This window comes from Thalassophryne amazonica, chromosome 1 (genome assembly GCF_902500255.1).
Source record: "Thalassophryne amazonica chromosome 1, fThaAma1.1, whole genome shotgun sequence".
NCBI classification, from domain to species: domain Eukaryota; kingdom Metazoa; phylum Chordata; class Actinopteri; order Batrachoidiformes; family Batrachoididae; genus Thalassophryne; species Thalassophryne amazonica.
Genome location: NC_047103.1, coordinates 160,917,544 through 160,937,519, shown reverse-complemented (window position 1 = coordinate 160,937,519; position 19,976 = coordinate 160,917,544). Strand labels below are relative to the sequence as shown.

The 19,976-nt window shown below is 41.4% G+C and overlaps 1 protein-coding gene and 1 long non-coding RNA gene across 14 annotated transcripts in view; both read left to right on the top strand.

Moving 5' to 3' along the window:
* LOC117516901 (mitogen-activated protein kinase kinase kinase kinase 4-like) overlaps positions 1–19,976 on the top strand; it is a 122,535-nt gene that overhangs the window by 79,258 nt on the left and 23,301 nt on the right. For 12 of the 13 annotated variants that reach the window (XM_034177857.1, XM_034177871.1, XM_034177828.1 and 9 more), the window contains exons 11-16: positions 2,163–2,235; positions 2,326–2,536; positions 2,658–2,819; positions 2,918–3,004; positions 12,563–12,715; positions 19,261–19,545. In XM_034177857.1, the coding sequence (XP_034033748.1) occupies positions 2,163–2,235; positions 2,326–2,536; positions 2,658–2,819; positions 2,918–3,004; positions 12,563–12,715; positions 19,261–19,545 (971 nt within the window). Of the gene's footprint in view, positions 1–2,162; positions 2,236–2,325; positions 2,537–2,657; positions 2,820–2,917; positions 3,005–6,834; positions 7,306–12,562; positions 12,716–19,260; positions 19,546–19,976 lie in introns of all 13 variants that reach the window. The other variant, XM_034177862.1, reaches the window with a different exon arrangement.
* On the top strand, positions 13,105–18,585 carry LOC117516982. Its single transcript, XR_004562604.1, has 3 exons — positions 13,105–13,115; positions 13,728–13,732; positions 18,360–18,585. It is a non-coding gene; the product is annotated as an uncharacterized LOC117516982 (long non-coding RNA).

The following is a 19,976-nucleotide window of genomic DNA, read 5'->3' as shown; positions in this document are numbered from 1 at the left end:
GGGGTGAATGTGAGGCATTATTGTAAAGCACTTTGAGCGTCTGATGCAGATGGAAAAGTGCTATATAAATGCAGTCCATTTACCATTTTAATTAGTTCATTAATTCAAGTATTCTATCGCAAAAATTTTCCCACCACCACTATGGCTAAACAGGGGTATCATTTTACAAACGTGATCACTGATCTCTAGTTTGCTCTCCATGCCTTACACCCCTGTCACACCTAGAATATAGAGGAGCCATTCCGACACAGCAAATATTGCCATAATCCGACGCAGTCTGGAGGAAAAGAGATGTGGTCAGCCGTGGTCTGAATGCATCCGGACTGCCAAACATATTTCAGACAGCAGTCAGATGACATGGACTGCTGTGGACTGCTGTCAGATGGCACCGACATTGGTGCTCTCACTCACTCACCCGCGTGATCAAATCTCCGCTTGTTCTTCCCAGTGCTAAACTGACCTCATCAGTGTGGTCGGGGTCCAGTGCAGGTGGACAAACGTGGCACAGCATGTCATCAGGCTTTGCTGTGATCGATAGATCTCAGAGCTCAATCAACCGCGATCAGATCATTTCAGATGCTGTTTTGATGCCGTCAGAATATGTAAATTGCAGTCAGATGGTCGTCAGATGACACACGGATCGCTGTCGGATAGGTGTCCCATCTCGACGGCGCCCGGAGAGTTTTGCACGTGTGTCACCCTCGTGGCCGCCAGCTGATTTTGACCAACTGTGTCAACTTCCGCAGATGGGTGTCAGAACATTTTGGAACTGAAATCTGACACTTGTCGGATGTGCGCCAGTTCATGATTACAACGCCACTCTGTGTGAGGGGAGTATAACAGAGTAGTTTTCCTAAAAAATAATAAAATATGGGGTATTCTCCCATAGATATGCCACGTTTGTCTACCAAGTTATGTCTGCCATATTAGCGGCGGCTGTATGGGGTTGCTCATACGCAATGGGCATTGGCATATTTGAAGACTAAATACAATTTATGCCAGTTATCTATCATGGTTGACATCAACTGTTAAACATTAGTGTTAAGTGATGGTGCATTTACACATAGGCAAGACGTGTTACAAATGTCATATTTGCGTCATTCTTGGCACATTCCTGACATTCTTAACATGACTTAACGCATCTGAATAGGTTTCTTAATAGCACGTGTTGGTGCGTGATATTCATGATTTTCATGGAGCATGTTTTTGGCTGTCAAAAAATCTACCACGAATGTCACGCACCACCCTCATTTCGCCTCATGTCGTGAAGGTCGCAACTGAGCACGCTGATCCGTCTTGATTAGTGGTGATCCTTAATAGAGCGTGACAGCATTTTCTGACGTGCGCACAATTAAACGCTGCTGCACTGTATTCAGTTTCATTGCTGCAGTATGCTGAAGAAGGACAGTGACGCCAAGTCGTCTAAAAGTCTCATTCCAATGCTCCTCAGCGCGCTCTTGCAGGTGTTCCACATTCTGCATGTGCCTGATGTTTGGGAAAGCGCACAAGACGAGAGCCGCGTGGAGCCACACATCTGGCTCTCTCAGTCTCCTCCTCCTTCTCTCTGCGCCACTCCATGGCACAGAGCCCAACTAAGCATGCTGTCACAACGTTCTTCTGCTGTGGATTTTGAGGCGCAAACTGGAGCGATCTGAATTGTTCAGCAACTGATGGTTGGATGAATATGGGTGTGTGTGTGTGTGTGTGGAGCCAATTCGCCTCATTCACAACGTGACAGAACTTAACGATGCACTGTTATGCGCGATAGTATGCAACAGCGCGCAGCAACGCGGAATATTATTCTTGACTGTGCATAATGTTTCCTGATAATTCTCCAGCAACACATGCCATTAATTGTAATGCGTGGTAACAGGTTACAGCATTTCCTGAGGACACCTGACGCCTCTGGCTCAAATCATCACATTCGTGATCATCGGCCAAGAATGTATACTTTATGGCATTCATGACTTGGCTTTGTTATGTGTAAATACAGCTTGAAGTAACTATAGCATGAGTACATATGCTTATTTTAAAATAAATTGGCAGGCTGGATGGGAACAGCTTTTAGACACATCAACCCCTCACAGATGTGGGATAAGTTAAAGAGAAAGAGTAGTTTAAATAACATTTTAAGACTAACATGCTCATCTTTCTGTGTGCAGATGAGACGGAGTATGAGTACAGCGGCAGTGAGGAGGAGGAAGAGGATCCACCAGAGCAGGAGGGTGAGCCCAGGTATGGTCTAATACTCACAGAACTGCATCCCAAAAGACAAAGTTTCGCTAATGTAGACCTGCTCATCTTTTTTTTCCATCTGCCATCCAGCTCCATCGTCAACGTGCCAGGAGAATCGACTTTACGTCGTGACTTTATTCGCCTGCAGCAGGAGAACAAGGAGAGGTCGGATGCGCTTCGTCGCCAACAGCTTCTCCAAGAACAACAGCTTCGGGAGCAGGAGGAGTACAAGCGCCAACTACTGGCAGAGAGACAGAAGCGCATTGAGCAGCAAAAGGAGCAGAGGAGGCGACTCGAGGAGGTAGGATTCCCCCCCCTTCCTTTCTCAAGTACACTAGTGAAAGAGAGATGAGACTGACTGTTCCGAAGATGAAGATTAGACTGCTGAAAGTTTTCTTCATGAATTTTGTGCTGCCTCACAGCAACAGCGACGTGAACGAGAGATGAGAAGGCAGCAGGAGCGTGAGCAGCGGCGCCGAGAGCAAGAGGAGAAGAGGCGTATTGAAGAAATGGATCGTAGGCGTAAAGAGGAAGAAGAGCGCCGGCGGGCCGAGGACGAAAAGAGAAGGAACGACCGCGAGCAGGTCAGAAGAGAAAAATGGAAACTGAGCAAAACATCCAAGCATGTCTGAACAGTGCAGATTTTTAAGCTGGACCTTGTTACTCCTGCTGTGTTTGATAGGAATACATCAGACGTCAGCTTGAGGAGGAGCAGAGACACCTGGAGATGCTGCAGGAGCAGCTGCTTCGTGAGCAGGCCATGTTGCTGGTCAGTAACACACAATGTCTAAATGTGATTTCCTAAGCTACCTGTGGATTTATCATTAACATTATGTAAATGTTTTCTGCATTAAATAACTATAACGACATGAAAAAGAAGCATAACGGGCGATTGAGAAGTTTTATCTGAGAACCCAATGTTTCAACGTTGCACCCACTGAGTCAAAACTTGACACCTACTCAAGAAATGTTGGTTTCTCAGAATGCAAAAGATGCAGAACCACACCCTACCTTTTCTGGGTCAGGCTCAAATCTTCTCAATCGCTCCTCATATATACCACAACTTAAACATCTGTCCATAATATAAAAAATAACATGGAAAAAAAATGGAATAATGTAAAAGCCGGCATCAAATTGAGACGGCTGCTGGACCTCCGGAACCACTGCAGTGTTAGATTTGGAAAAAAAAAAAAAAAACACCACACACACGTAAGTCAGTTCCCTGAGTGTCATGTTTTTTCCTCTGTATATCTGTTTCTGTGTAACGGTACATTAGCCAACCAATCACCAGTTTTCTTGGATCTTGGTACAAGCATGTTTCCATGCTTGTGCTGGCTCACAGATGATCATATTTATGGTTTGGTTATCTAAATTTGGAATTGAATTACAAGGAATGTTTCAATACCCGATCAGTTGGTGAAGTATAGACATTCAGTACCCAGTCCTATAACCAAGGTTAATTTTAGACCACAGTTGACCTTTTTATATTAAGCTTCACAGCAGTTAAGAGTCAAAGCACAGCGATATTAGAATCAGAAAAAAATTTATTGCCAAAAAGTTTGCACATACAAGTTATTTGATCTGTTGTTATTGGTGCATAAATAATAAGAAAAAGAAAAGGAAAAAAAAAGAACACTTCTGTAAGAAGTAAAATTACTTCTTACAGAAGTGTTCTGCAAGTGTTAAGAGTCAAATAGGCAATAATATATTCACTGTTAAATAAATATAGTGGAATGGAACTGTGCAAAAACAGGTGATTGGAGTACAGGTGTACAGTACCTTTCATGCAGAGATAACCAATCTGTACTTTTTGGGGGGGAGGGTAAGTGGGGGTCTGTGGCATAATTTATTACTCTCGCTGCAGATGGAGAGAAGCTGTTTTTTGTGTCTTGAGATTTTGGTCCTGATGGACCTCAGCCTCTTGCCAGAGGGAAGGGTGACAAAATGTTTGTGTCCTGGGTGGGAGGGATCGGCCACAGTCTTCCTTGCTCATCTCAGAGCCCTGCAGACATACAAGTCCTGTAGGGATGGCAGACTGCAATCAATCATCTTCTCTGCTGCATGTATGATACACTGCAGTCTGCACCTGTCCTTAGCAGTGGCGACAGTGGACCAGATGGTGATGGATGGACTCAGTGATGGCAATATAGAAGTTCACCATCATTGTTTTTGGCAGCTTGAACGTCCTCAACTGCTGCAGGAAGTACATCCTCTGTTGTGCTCTCTTGATGAGAAAGCTGATGTTCAACTTCCATTCAAGGTTCTCTGTGATGGTGATCCACAGGTAACGGAAGGACTCCACATTAGTGACTGGGGAGTCACACGGGGTAATGGGGGTGTCCAGGACTGGGTTCTTTCTGAAGTCAACAACCATCTCCACTATCTTGAGGGCATTGAGCTTCAGGTTTTCTGTGTGTTCCAGGACACCAGGTGGTTGATCTCATGTCTGTAGGCAGACTTGTCCCCATCAGAGATGAGTCCAATGAGGGTTGTATCATCTGCAAACTTCAGGAGCAGCTGTTTGTGTACAGGGAGAAGAGTAGAGGAGAAAGAACGCAGCCTCAGCCTTGGGGGGATCCAGTGCTGATGGACCATGTGTTGGACAGGAAGTCAGTGATCCACCTATAGACATGCCAAACTGAGAGAGCTTGTCCTGCAGCAGGGTCGGGATGATCGCATTGAAAGCAGAGCTGAATACTGGAGGATGAAGTTGAGGGCTGTGTTGACAGCATAGTCTACACACCTGTTGGCTCTGTAGATGAACTGAAGGGGTCCAGGAGTGGGTCAGAGATGGCCTTGAGGTGTGTGAGGACAATGCGCTCGAAGGTCTCCATTACCACAGAGGTCAGGGCGACGGGTCAGTAGTCATTAAGTCCTGTAGTGCTTTGTTTTAGGGGATGGGGATGATGGTGGAGGCCTTGAAGCATGCTGGCACCTGGCATGTCTCCAATGAAGTGTTGAAGATGTGTGTGAACACTGAGGACAGTTGGTCTACACAGTTCTTCAATATGGATGTGGACACAGACTCCGGTCCAGCTGCTTTGCATGCATCCTGTCTCTTGAAGAGCTTGTTGACATCCCTCTCATGAAGGGAGAGGAGTGTGGTGGGGGAGGGGGTGGGGGGTCTTGTTGTGAACAGTTGTATGGTGGAGCAGATCCCAGATTGGGAGGGGGAATAGGTGCTGGTGAGCTGGAGCTGATGGTCGTCCTTGGGGATGGTAATAGTACTGTCCCATTGTCCCTTCAGAATGCCTTTATTGTTATTGTACAGTTGTACAATGAAATTTGGTGCTTCTCCACAGCGGTGCATGTATACAATATAAAAACACCATAATTTAACATAAAAAGATATAGACAAATATAAATTTAGAAAAATATAAATTGTCAGTATTGCTCTGTGGGTCAGTCTGATAGTGACTAATTGTTGGACTTATTGAAATTATATTGCGAGTCATAGTAATAGTTACTGCAAGTCTTCACTATTCTGAAGTTAGGTTCAGTTCTATGGTGGCATATGGTGAGAAACTCTTCAAGAATAACTTGCTATCCTGTATTTGTACAGATATGCACACAACCTATGGTGTATATTAAAAATGGTAACGCAAATGAAAACTCCCAAAGTCTCTAAAGGCTCATTTATGCTCTATTTACATGCATACATCTATGTATGCTTTACAAACTGTAATCGTCAGTACCTACATGCTTCCATGCTCCCTTTACGTTGCCATGGAGGTTAAGGACAACATCCACTAGAGGGCACTGAAGAGTCTCCTGAAAGTTTCTGACAGAATCAAACATTGTAACAGTCAAACAAATCGTAATAATATTGTGCACAAAAGAAACAAATTAATTTCAATTGAATTCTAAAGTACCAAATCACAACAAAGCTCATGTGCCCAAGATAAGCAAGGTTTAAACGTGTCCCACCCCCAGTGGTGACGACAATGAGGGGAAAAAAACCCACTCGGGTGTTAAAGGAAGAAACCTCAAGCAGACCAGACTCAGTGGGGTAACCATACTAACGGAATAAAAGAAAACACAGTATTGTCAGAACATGCAGTTATAGAAATATTGCAGTTAAGCAACCATATATAGTCCAGTGTTCAGATAGCCTGAAAGGACAACCCTCAGTCCCGGCCACACCAGTCAATCAGCAATTGCTCTGATGCCAGATTATTCACTGAAATTAGGACATGTCCCAGTTCCATCCCAAGTCAAATGTTGTTCCAAACCCCTCACAAAGTGGTGCACATCCCAGAAGAATGTCCTGGAGTTCAAAAGCTCCAGTATGGCCTGCACAGATCCCGTGTCCAAGGCCACATGCAGGTGCAGTGCAGGTGGTTCTCCCCCATCTGCCACCAAACACAGCCAATCAGAAGCATAGGCAGTGTTGATGGAAGTGGTGTGTGCTTTATTTTATTCATGTTTGTAAACTTTAAGAAAATGGGCACAAATACGGACGAGATGAGTGTAAATGAGCCTTAAATGTGTTTTTGGGAGGGCAGGGGTTTATAAGATGACAGTGGTTTTAGTCGGCCTGACTGGCTTCGTCTCTCGTCTGTTTTCACCTACTTGAATCAACCCTGCACTCTGCAATAGGAATTCAAGTGGCGGGAGCTTGAGGAGCAGCGCAAAGCCGAGCGACTCCATAAGCGGCTGCAACAGGAGCAGGCTTACTTGCTGTCGCTTCAGCATGAATCCAAACAGCCTGCTGATAAGACCAAACTCCTCTCAGACCATTCCAAACCCCCACAGACCTCCACCCTGCCCCCTGACAGAGTCCTCCCCACAATCCCACAAGCTCAGGTCCTTGATGGTGGCATTCCTGAAGCGAGAGTTGCTTCTGAGCCCTCCAGAACTCTTCAGACAGTCCTCTCTGACAGCAGTCAATCCCACTCAATAGTGCCAGAAAAGACTGACTCTGAAACCTGCGCCAGCCATCTGTCTAACATCAGTCCCAACCCCCCTGAGACTGAAATTCCCACTGACCCTAAACCTCCCCAGGGAGAACCTGTGGAGCCCCATAGGCCGCATGAGTCCACCCAACATCCTCCTCAAGCTATCAGAGAGGTGACCTTCTCGCTGGCTCTGCCTTACCTCACTGCCTGCTCTTTCCAGCTTCTTCTTGCTTCTTCTTACATAAAATAGAGCTGGTGCAAGTGACAAATTTTTAGACAGTTGCTGCATAATGTTGAATGTGTTTTTTTTGGGGGTGGGGGTGTGTTTGTGGATTTTCCCAAAGCAGAAGTTAACGTGCTGCAGTGCATAGCTTCAAAGAATCGTCCTTTATACGAGACAAATAGGGGTATGATGGAGAAGGAAAAACCACAGGCTTGAAACCAAACTGTGTTTTAATGTCCTGAAGCTAAAGTGAAGCTGTTCTCATGTACTAAAGACAGAAATAACAAAGTATAACAATGTTTACAAAAATAATTTCCTCATATTTTTGATAAATTTGTCACCCTTTTGAGTAGTGGTGGGCACAGCTTACCTGAAGGTTATCTCATCTTCAATGAGCTCTAATCCGCTAACTAAAAAGTTAACTGTGAGAATGCAAAGCTGATAAACCGCTAAGACATTTAGCATATGCTATCAATAACAGCTAGCTTCTGTTATATGACTGTTGCTGGAGGTGGGGGATAATATCCTGAAAGACGGACCGAAAAAAAAAGGAATTTTTATATATTGTAGCATAAACATGAAGGTTCCAAAAAAGGTTTAGCATGCCAACATAAATGGTTAAATGAACAAATGAAATTAAAATGAATGAATGAATGGATTTATTCGGCACACACACAAATCCGAAAGAACAGAAACATACCAATAATATGAATGTTATATAAACAAGCCTGTGAGTCCAAAAGGGTGTGGGCAGAAGCAAAGCTTATCAACGCCCACCCCTGCTAGAATGAGTCCAACAATTATAACAGTCATAACAACATATACACAAATTCACAACACACTACATATCAACACAGACATACGCTTCAATATTCAATTACATTTCAATTCATGTATAAGTATGTTATGTATAAAGCGCCAAATCACAACAAACTTGGCCCAAGTCACTCCATATTAACCCTGCCGACCCCCAGAGCAAGCACTAGGCAACTGTGGTGAGGAAAAACTCCCTCTTAGGAAGAAACTTCAAGCAGACCAGGCTCTAGGGGGTGACCCTCTGCTTGGGCCGTGCATATATACCTGTATACGTACATACATACACACACATTATATACATATATACACATATACACACTCACATATATACACTACATATATATACACATACATACATTTATACCTACACATACATATACATACCCCCCCTACACATATATATATATATATATACACGCACACATATACATACATACACATACATACTACATATATGCATATACATATATACACACACATATACACGTACATATACATACATATTGACTGATTGATCATTTATTTTGAGTTTTACAAAATAAGCATTTCTTTGACATCTACATTTACCCACATTGGGTTGAAAAGAACAGGAGATACAAACATACACGCATACATACCCACGCACTTAACCCGAAAAGGGGTGGGATGAAGACGAACTTATTTAATCCCACCCCCAAATACCCATGTTATTACGACTACCGAGTGTGACCAATATTCCTTTTTTATTACTATGTAATTGATATCATATATTAGTGATGAGTATCTATAATAATAATAATAATAATGATGAAAACAATTCCCACCATAATAGACAGTAATAATGACAATAATTATTGTCAATCAATTTTTTTTTAAATTTCTATCATTATTATTACTACCATTTTTTTTAAAATTGCTATTGATATTGCTGGTGTCATTCCTTAAGCCATTTTCATATGTCAATAAATTCCCACATTTACTCAGAAAATGACTATTTAAAAGGACTATTCTTGTGTGTGTCGATGGTAATTCTCTCTCTCTCTCTCTCTCTCTCTCTCTCTCTCTCTCTCTCTCTCTCTCTCTCTCTCTCTCCTCTCTCTCTCTCTCTCTCTCTCTCTCTCTCTCTCTCTCTCTCTCCTATATATATATATATCTATATATAGATATTATCTATATATATATATATATATATATGCTACATTCATTTTATTATTTTCTTTTTCTTTTCCCCTTTCCCTCCTTCCCCATTTGTCATGTGTGTGGTGCATTAAAAGATGCAAAGTATTTTGTAAACCTGCTGCCAGAGAGGGGTCGCCCCCTGACACAGGTCCACCCTTTGCTGAATGTCCTAGGCTCTGCATTAAAAGACAAGGTTTTGAAGTCTGCTGGCAGAAGGGGGAGACCTTTGAGCAACAGACCCCCACTTGCCGACCCTGATCTGGTGATAATGATGTAAGTGATGTAAGAGGGGGAAACAAGGAGGAAAGAAAAGGAAAAGTCTTTTTATGTATCAGTAAACTTACATATGTACATATTTATATAAATGTAAACATAAATATACGAGGGCTGTCAATAAAGTATAGGTCCTTTTTATTTTTTTCAAAAACTATATGGATTTCATTCATATGTTTTTACGTCAGACATGCTTGAACCCTCGTGCGCATGCGTGAGTTTTTCCACGCCTGTTGGTGACGTCATCCGCCTGTGAGCACTCCTTGTGGGAGGAGTCGTCCAGCCCCTCGTCGGAATTCCTTTGTCTGAGAAGTTGCTGAGAGACTGGCGCTTTGTTTGATCAAAATTTTTTCTAAACCTGTGAGGCACATCGAAGTGGACACGGTTCGAAAAATTAAGCTGGTTTTCGGTGAAAATTTTAACGGCTGATGAGAGATTTTGAGGTGATACTGTCGCTTTAAGGACTTCCCATGCAGTGGGACGTCGCGCAGCGCTCCCAGGCGCCGTCGTCAGCCTGTTTCAAGCAGAAAACCTCCACATTTCAGGCTCTATTGATCCAGGACGTCGTGAGAGAACAGAGAAGTTTCATAAGAAGTCGGTTTCAGCATTTTATCCGGATATTCCACTGTTAAAGGAGATTTTTTTAATGAAAGATGTGCGGATGGGTCTGCGCATCGGGACGCAGCCGGCGCGGTGAAAAGGAAAAACACCTCCGTGTTGATAACCATTTGTAAAATCCAGGCGGCTTTTGATGGCTTTCAGTGGAGTGAGTATCTGAGAAATTGTTTAACAGTTGGACATGTTCCAACTTGTCCTTAAGGCGTCCAACAGAGGTGTTTTTCCTGTGGCGGAGCGTCGTGGCGGCTGCGAGCCGACGCTGCAATCCGTCCGCACGTCTTTCATTAAAAAAATCTCCTTTAACAGTGGAATATCCGGATAAAATGCTGAAACCGACTTCTTCTGAAATTCTCTGTTCTCTCACGATGTCCTGGATCAATAGAGCCTGAAATGTGGAGGTTTTCAGCTTGAAACAGGTTGATGACGGCGCCTCGGAGCGCTGTGCGACGTCCCACTGCGTGGGAAGTCCTTAAAGCGACAGTATCACCTCAAAATCTCTCATCAGCCATTAAAATTTTCACCGAAAACCAGCTTAATTTTTCGAACCGTGTCCACTTCGATGTGCCTCACAGGTTTAGAAAAAATTTTGATCAAACAAAGCGCCAGTCTCTCGGCAACTTCTCAGACAAAGGAATTCCGACGAGGGGCTGGACGACTCCTCCCACAAGGAGTGCTCACAAGCGAATGACGTCACCGACAGGCGTGGAAAAACTCACGCATGTGCACGAGGGTTCAAGCATGTCTGACGTAAAAACATGAATGAAATCCATATAGTTTTTGAAAAAAATAAAAAGGACCTATACTTTGACAGACCTCATACATATATGTATATATACATACATACACACCCACATATACATACATATTATACATACACACACACACACATATATATATATATATATATATATATATATATATATATATATATATATACGTACATACATACAAATTAAACAGTAGTTTCCATTCAACATACAGTTTACTAACAGTAAAGAAGGTATAAAATGAATAAAAAAAATTACAAAATACAGATGGAAAATAATTTTTATCTAATTAATTAATTTGCTTGACCTGCTGCTCGTCCATCTCCTTGACGTGATACTTATTGCCTTTGTGCAATGTGTCAGTTTTGCTTATTGATTAGTGTATAAGTTCTAACAGTAACCAACAAAAAGTACGATTTATTTATTTATTTATTTGGGATGGGGGAGGTGGGTGTTATAAACATTTTTGAGTGTTAAGCTTTATTCAAAAACATGTTCGCGGACTTAAAATTTGCAGAACTAAATTTGGTGGAAGATAGTTGGTCCGCTCATGGTTTTCAAAATTAGCTGACAAGCTAATCTGCTAACAAAAACTTAACTTTGCTAATTAGCTGGTAGCTGAACTGTACCCACCACTACTTTTGACAGTCAACAGTCCATGCTGAAGGGATCATCAGTGATGCTTTGTACATTACTGGTTTCATTCATCCTTTTTATTTTATTTTGACTTATTTTTCTTCAGAAATTTTAAAGAATTTTCCTCAGTCTGGGTTGCCTGCCTATGAAATGTTTAATGTGGCTGTGTTTTGGGCCATTGCATGTTGATGACTGAGGCCTGAACTAACATGCAAGACTTTCAAGAGGCATGTCTCACCATCAACAATGCTATTTAATGTTCTTAACATGGCTCTATTATCTCTGTTTTAATTAATCAAATGTGTCTCAGCAGTATTTCTTCAAGAGACACCTATGTCCATCTTTGTGTGTCCACACACTTGTCTGTAGCTGCCTCGAATAAGCTTTGAGCATGTTTAACATCATTACTCGTTTTTCTCAATGAATACTAAAGGTTTAAAAGTAATGTCAGAAAAATAAGGACATGAGAACCATTTTCAATGGACGAAATCTGAGACACAGCTTTTATTTTACATCTCTTTTTAACATTAGATACCAATTCAATTCATTTGTGTGGTGCCAAATCACAACACAGTCATCCCAAAGCCCTAGACTTTATCCACCCAGGGTGCACGCAGATTGGCCACAGTGGTAAGTATAAACGCTTCTTTTAAAAATATTTAACAGGAAGAAATTTCAACAGGATTGGACTCAGTGGGGTGGCCGTCTGCTATAGCCACTCTGTCAAGACAGAACAGAAGGCATAAAACAAGATTAACAGAACGTAATAACTGCAGCAGTGAAAGACAATTTTAGACTTTCAACATGCTGTTGAAACTGGTTCCATGTTTTTCTTAAATTCCTCTTTGTTTTTGTTTTGTTTGTTTTTTTTACTTGATTTAGTTATGCGTTTCCTGGCCCTCACTGTAATTTAGTTCTCTACGATTTTCTCATACCAGGCTGATGAGAGGTACCGTAAGAATATTCAGGGCTCTCCTCAGGCTGCACCTCCTCCCAAACAGCCTCCCTTACCTCCCCGTTCCTCTGAACCATTCTCCAATGGCGGCTTGTCCTCTGAAACATCTGCCATGCACCGACCCATGGAGCCTCAGGTAACTCCTCTCTTTTCTTTGTTTTTGTTCCACATTCTCCGATTGTGCCCAGTGGGGGCAGTGTCACATACAGGAGACATCGACCGGTTCAGAGTACATTTAGTTAGATTCAGGGGTCCATGTGCATCAACGTAGTCATAGCCATTACTTTAAAAATTAAAAAAATAATAATAATGATTAATTTTTCTATCTGCATAAGTTTACTATTACACCCTTAGTACTTAAAATAGTAGCTTAAAGATATTTTATTTGTGTGTGTTGTTTTGGTTGGTTATTGGAGAAGAAATGTTCTCTTTGTTTTCTCTCACTTACAAACTAGCTTGTGCATCTTCATTCTGCACTAGAGCTGCAAGAATTAACTGATTATTAATTGAGTAAAACTAATCAGCTATTTTTGAAAGTCTGTTGAGTTTTAAATATTCAGATTCCTCTTTCCATGACAAAAACTCCTGTAACAGTGGAATGTGCCGTTCATTTCCAAACTGGACGCTGTGTTTTATCCAGGATGTCATCTGGCTAGCACAGGAATTGTGAAAAGACGTGGACATCAGCACTTTTTCAGCACATTGAGACAGACGTGCGGAGGAATTCCGCGTGTCGTGGCGGTGCCGCATGGCGCAAAGCAACGCCGTGATGAAGCCTCACGGGACATGTCCAGGCACATCCACAATTTCTTGGGTAATCACTCGATGGAAAAACCACCGACAGCTGTCTGAACGCCATCTCAAAGCCGTCCTGTGAGACCAAAACGGAGGTGGTTTTGTCTCGCTCCAGTAGCGAATCCATCGTGACGCGCGAAGCCTCCGCTCGGCTTTCCATGACAAAATCTCTTGTTAAAAGTGAAATCTGCCGGAAAATGGTTGATGTCCAGCTCTTGTGATAACCAGAGAAATTGCACACAATGGTCACGGATCCATACAGCCATCCGTTTAGAAATGAAATGGTCGGTCAGCCTGTCGAGGGCGGCTTCGGAGCGCAGCGCACCACCAGTCGCTCTGGGCTGTCCTTAAAGCGACAGTAACACTCCGTAATCTCTTTGAAACCCATAAAATTTTCACCAAAAACCATCTGAATTTCTCAAATGGTGTCCACTTTGATGTCCCTCACAGTTTCTGAAAAAATTTTGATCAAGCAAAGCGGCAGTCTCTGAGCCATTCCTAAACAATGAAAAAAACGACGAGAGGGGTGGACCACTCCTCACTCAAAGCCTGCTCACAGGCGAATGACGCAACCGACAGGCGTGAAAAAACTCAGGCATGCGCACGAAGGTTCAAGCTTGGCTGACGCAATCACACGATTCAAATCCATATGGTTTTTGAAAAAAATAATAAGGTCGGATACTTTTCTAATAGACCTCGTGTGTATGTTTTTGCAAAAATTGTGTGGCTGTCCTTCTTTGCTGTTTTTTTTTTTTGTTGTTTTTTTGTTTGTTTTTTTTGCTTTATTTTTAATCAAAGTTTTATAATCTTAGAGAGAAAAATAAAACACAAACTATACAACACATAGAACCTAGAACAGGTGGGTCATGGGGGGGCAGTGGTGCATTGCTAAAAAGAAAACAGTAGTTTTGAATAGCGACGGGTTACAATAAACCTTGATAAAATGCCAAGAAGTATGAAGGAATTGGGGCATTGGCTCAAACCCACCCACCTTGAGCACATGGACTGCCTGAGTAGGTCCGTCCAGTATGAATTAAGAACGAGGAGGGTATCCCATGCTGCTGTTGTATTAACATGGATTAATCAACTCAATATCAGAAAGTTGACCGGTGGGAGTTTACTGCGTGATTCACTGCAAAAAAAAGGGGTGGGGGCATTAGTTCACGCTACTTTCACCTTTGCATATGTTAACCATGTTGAACAATATTTTTGGGCCTTGCTACTATTGAGTCTTAGGGAGAAGGTAAGCATTTCCATTTCACAAATTTCTTCTATGGTGGCTGACCATTCGTTTATTTTCGGTGGGTCCCCATTAAGCCATTTCCTTGTTGCTGATTTTTTTCCCAGCTATCAGTAGTATTTTCAAAAGGTACTTATCCTGAGGGTTGATTTAGTTTGGTAAATTACACAACTATATAGTTTGAAAGTTATGTTCAATTTCCAAGCCAAAAATTAATCTTATCTCTTTGACTACCTTTAACCAGTAGGAATGAATCAATGGGCAACCCCAGAAAATATGAAAATGGAGAAAAATTGTCTTCAACAATATCCAGATTTAGCCCTGCCCATCTGAGAATTTGTCCTTTTGGGGGTTAATAAAAAAAACCTAACAATATTCTTCCACATGAATTCCCTCCTTTGCTCTGAGCTAGTGGTGGTGGAATTAATTTGGCACATGTTAAGCCACTCATTTTCTGTCAGTATTACTTTTACGTCCTTTTCCCATGTACTTTTAATGTATAGAGTTGATTTTTTTTCTTTTTTTTTTGTAAGCCTCTAGGCATACATATATTCTGGATAGCCTCTTCTTATAGGATTTACCTTTGTAGGCATCAGTAAAGATATTAATGAAATCTTGATAGTTTTCTAATGTTTTAACATTTTTATTAAAATAATATCTGAAAATGTTTCGCTTGTTGAGATCAAATTTTTCCTGCAGTTGTTGGAAACTTTCAAGGTCGGACCCAGAAGAGATTACAGTATGAGGTAATGCCTTTTCTGGTCCATTCTTTAAATCTAAAGTCAAGTTGTGCTGGTCTAAAATCCCTATCATGTTCAGTCCATTTCAGTAATCGTGTTCTTCTCTCTAAAAGGGGATTACGGAGTTCTCTGAACAAGATGCTGAGAGGGACTCTAGTATAATCGCATAACGTTTCTGAATATATAGTAATGAGGTATTTTTCACCCAGCAGAGCTTGAAGGGGGATGTCAATTTGACTTTATTCTAGCTCCTTCCACTTTGCATCATACCCCTCTTCACACCAGTAAACAGCATACTGCAATTGTGCTGCTCTATAGTAATTTCCCAAACATGGGAGTGACATTCCTCCTTTATCTCTTGGTAATTGTAATGTTTTCTAGCATACCCTCCGTTTCTTGTTCTGCCATATAAACCTAGAGATGGTTCGATCCCACTCATTGAATTGCTTAGTAGGAATTTCCAATGATAAAGATTGAAAAAGGAATAACATTTGAGGTAAAACAACAACATCTTTATAATTTCTATTCGGTTATGTAAATCGAGTGTTAAGGGGGCCCATCTGTCCAAATCATTTTTCATTTTGTTAGTCATAGTGCAATAATTTGCTTCATATATTTTGTTTCGATTTTTAGTAATATTAACGCCTAAATATTTCATGATTTTTGTTTTCCATTTAAATTTGTACAGTTTACTTATATCCTCTCTGGGTGTGTAATTAAAGCATAGTGTCTGAGTTTTTTCTATATTTAGTTTATAACCCGAGTAGAGTCCAAATTGATAGAGGCTGGACATGAGATTAGGTAGACTGGCATCGGGGTCAGATAAGGTCACCAAGACATCTTCAGCGTATAGACATAATTTGTGTTCTCTTCTCTTAAATAAGATTCCCTTAATTCTCAGATCCTCCCTAATTTTTTGGACACGTGATCCTATGAAAAGTGCGAAGAGAACAGGACTCAGTGGAGATCCTTGCCGGCATCCTCGTTCCCAGGGAATTGCGCCTGAAAGGCCACCATCTATTTTAATCCAGGCCATTGGCAAATTGTATATTGATTTCAGACAACTTATAATTGTATTATTAATGCCAAAACATTGTAGGACCAGATATAAATATTCCCAGCGTACAGAATCAAAGGCTTTTTCAGCATAGAAACTAATTGCTAAAGAGTTCATATTATTCCCACTCATAATGTCAGTAAGGTGTAATGCTCACCTCACATTATCCTGTGTACGTCTATTTTTAATAAATCCCGTGTGGTCTGTATCAGTCAGTTCAGGGGTGATATTTTCTAGTCTAACAATTATTGAAGTAAAAATTTTATAATCGATGTTAAAGACAGAGATTGGCCGATATGAATTACATTCCATTTTGTCTTTTCCTGGTTTTGGTATGATGGATATTATTGCTTGTTTCCAGGATGGTGGAGTCTCACCCCCTTTAAACACATGGTTAAGACAGTTTAGCAGCAAAGGTGTTAGGACGTCCTAAAAGTCTTAAACATTCAGCTGGTAATCTGTCTCCACCTGGTGCCTTGCTTGCTTTCAATTTTGAAATGGCTTGATCGACCTCTGCTTGTGTTATATCAGCAGTTATCCATTTGTTTTGTTCTACGCCCGTTGAAGGAAGGCCCAGAGAATCAGGAAGCTCGGTTTAGTTCAGGTTGACTATATAAATTCCTATAATATATTTCAAATGATTTATGTATTTCATCAGGTGTAAAGTACATATGGTTGGTAACAGGATTTTTAATTTTAAAGATAGATCAGTCCAGTTGTTTTTTAGTAACCAAGCCAATATTTTTTTGCTCAGGGTCCATTTTCATAATAGGTTTGTTTATATATTTGAGTTTAAGTTTCACCTTGTCGTTGAGTTTCCTATTTAGTTCTGCTTTTATGGTTGCAATTTGCTGTAGTAGATTAGGGTCTTTGGTCTCTATATGCTTTTGCTTGAATGTGTTTAGCCGTTTTGTCAGGTGATCGAATTGCTCAGGTTTTTCCTTTTTCTTCCTTGATGCCCACATTATAATTTTTCCTCGCAATACTGCTTTTGCAGCGTCCCAAAGGATGCTTGGGGACATTTCTGTGCTGTTGTTAAATTCTACATATTCCATAAATTCTTTGTTAATGAATTCCTCATTTATTATCATTTAACAGGGCTGTGTTGAGTCTCCATATCGTTGTCTTAGGTTGAACATCTAAATGTAGTTTCAAGTATACTCCAGAATGGTCTGACACATCCCTAGTGCCAATATTACAGTCTGTATCTGTCTGCTCTCAATAAGAAAAAAAAATAGTCAGTTTGTGAGTAGACAGCATGAGGGTGAGAGAAAAAGGTGAACTACCTAGCCATTGGGTGACATTCCCTCCACACATCACATAGGCCAATCCTTTTAGTCATTTTTTTTAATATACAGTGATTCAGAGTTAGGTTTTGTTAATGGGTTTGAGGAATCCAGGGAAGAATGCAGTTGCGCATTTCAGTCTGAGGTTTCTGCCACTATGAGAGCAAATATTCTGTCAATTGTTTTATCGTGTCCTGGAGGTTTGTATACACTGAGTAAAGTTACTTTGTTTGAGTCTGTTGTTCCCCTCACCAAAACAAACCACCCTTCCTTGTCCGTGATCTGTTTGGATAACTGGAAGTCTACTTTATTTGCAATTAATATTGCAATGCCCCTTGTTCGTCCATTTGTATGGGAAGAATAGTGTCTTTTATAAACCCCATTTTTTTAAAATTTCTCATGGTTCTCTCTTGTTAGGTGAATTTCTTGCCAGAAGATATGTTGCTGTTCCCTCTTCATCTTAGCTATGTGTTTTCCTCTTTTGATTGGCTTCTGTAACCTGTGAACGTTGAGTTATAATTTGATATTGCTATTGAGACATAAATCATTAAATAAAGTTGTTCCCTCTAACTTACACATCCAATACACACGGATGTTATTTCTTCTTGAGTGCGCTTCTAAATCAGTCAGCTTGGCTTGAATCTTACCTTGGCTGCTTGTAGTTTGAGACGGCACCTCTTTAGCAACCGTGGTCCACTCCTCCATTTCTGCTATGCGTTGTAGTGACTCCTCTGCTCTGTCTTTGGTCTCTTTCATATCGGCCATGATTTCGTTTAGCTTTCCATTAACCTCCTCCCTAAAATTATTTAACTCTCTCTTCATGTCACTGGAGAGGTTATCACGAAAGCAGCTCAATTCTTCTTTCACATTTGAACAGATAGCTAAAATCTCTTTGTGGATAGCTTCTGTGCTAGCTTATAGCCCTTGTACCCCTTCCATAGCCATGTGTTGGTCAAATGCCTCCTCGTTGACCTTTTGTTTAGAGTCCCTCTCGCCAATTTCTTGTATCTGGTTCGGTTTACAGTTACTTTTTGGTGTCTTTCCCTTTTTCATCATAAGTTTTTGGATTCTAGAAGGTTAATACAGCTCTAGCATAGGGAAGCTAGCCGACTGCGTTGGGAGCACTTGTTCAGTATGTCTGCTCACCTCAGCGCCATGCCGGAAGTCCTTGCCACTTTTTTAAAAAACAATTTGGTTTTGCAAGGACAAGTCACAGTAACAATATCAAATTTTTAATAATAATTTTATGAATTAACGTTCATCGGTAGACTAATTATAAGCAGATAAACCCACAAATTATGACATTTATGCAAAATAATTACAGCTGTGGATTTATATATTGAGCAGATTTCAGATAAAATAACTGAAGCATTTCAGATTGCATTGGTTGCAAAATAAAAACATTGTTGGGTTAGTGTTGTGGTTTGTTTGCTTTGTTTACATGTGAATATACTTAAATGTGTGTGTGTGTGGGGGAGAGATAAACACACATCTTCCCCCATGTCTCACTGTGCTGTCTGTTTGTTTCACCCCTTTCCCCTCACTCTCCTTCCGCCATAAAAGGTCCAGTGGTCCCACCTGGCTGCTCTAAAGAGTAGCAACAGTGGCGCCCCCTCTCCTCCTCCTCCCCCACCTCCTCCACCTGTGGTCGCTCGCTCACAGTCCTTCAGTGAGCCTGGAGGCGTTACTACTAGCATTGCACAACTCCACCTGCGTTCCCAGGACCCTCACCATCACCACCACCCATCGCCCGCACGCACTGACCCCCAGCCCCAACCTCCCCTCCATCACCCCCAGGCCCAGCCTCGGCCTGAGCGCCAGGCCAGTAACGAGGAGGTGCCTCCTAAGGTAAGGACAACCAGGGCCTGTCTACTCTCTCCTTATGTCAGTCTCTTCACTGGAGCTGCTTCACCACTTCATGTCTCCTGTCAGCCATCCTGTCCTTTTGTGTGTCGTCTCATTGTTGCACATCAATACTGTACATGCCTTCATCATCTGAAGAACCACAACAATAGGACAATGTGTAAAAATGTTTTGGCAACAATAAGTTGACTAAACAGGACAGTCCATGGTCTTGAATGAGTCATTGTATTATGCAGTGGAGGTGTCGGGGACTGCTGTTGTTGAAATTTTCTGTGGGTTTATAAGATGTTTCCTGTTTTTCTGCACAGTCTGCTTTAGATTTTGGATTTGCACAGTTATTTATGGTGGATGCATCTGTCTATTTCACTAAACAGTCTCATCTTGTGCTGCTTTAAATTCTTGATGCAACTTCACTT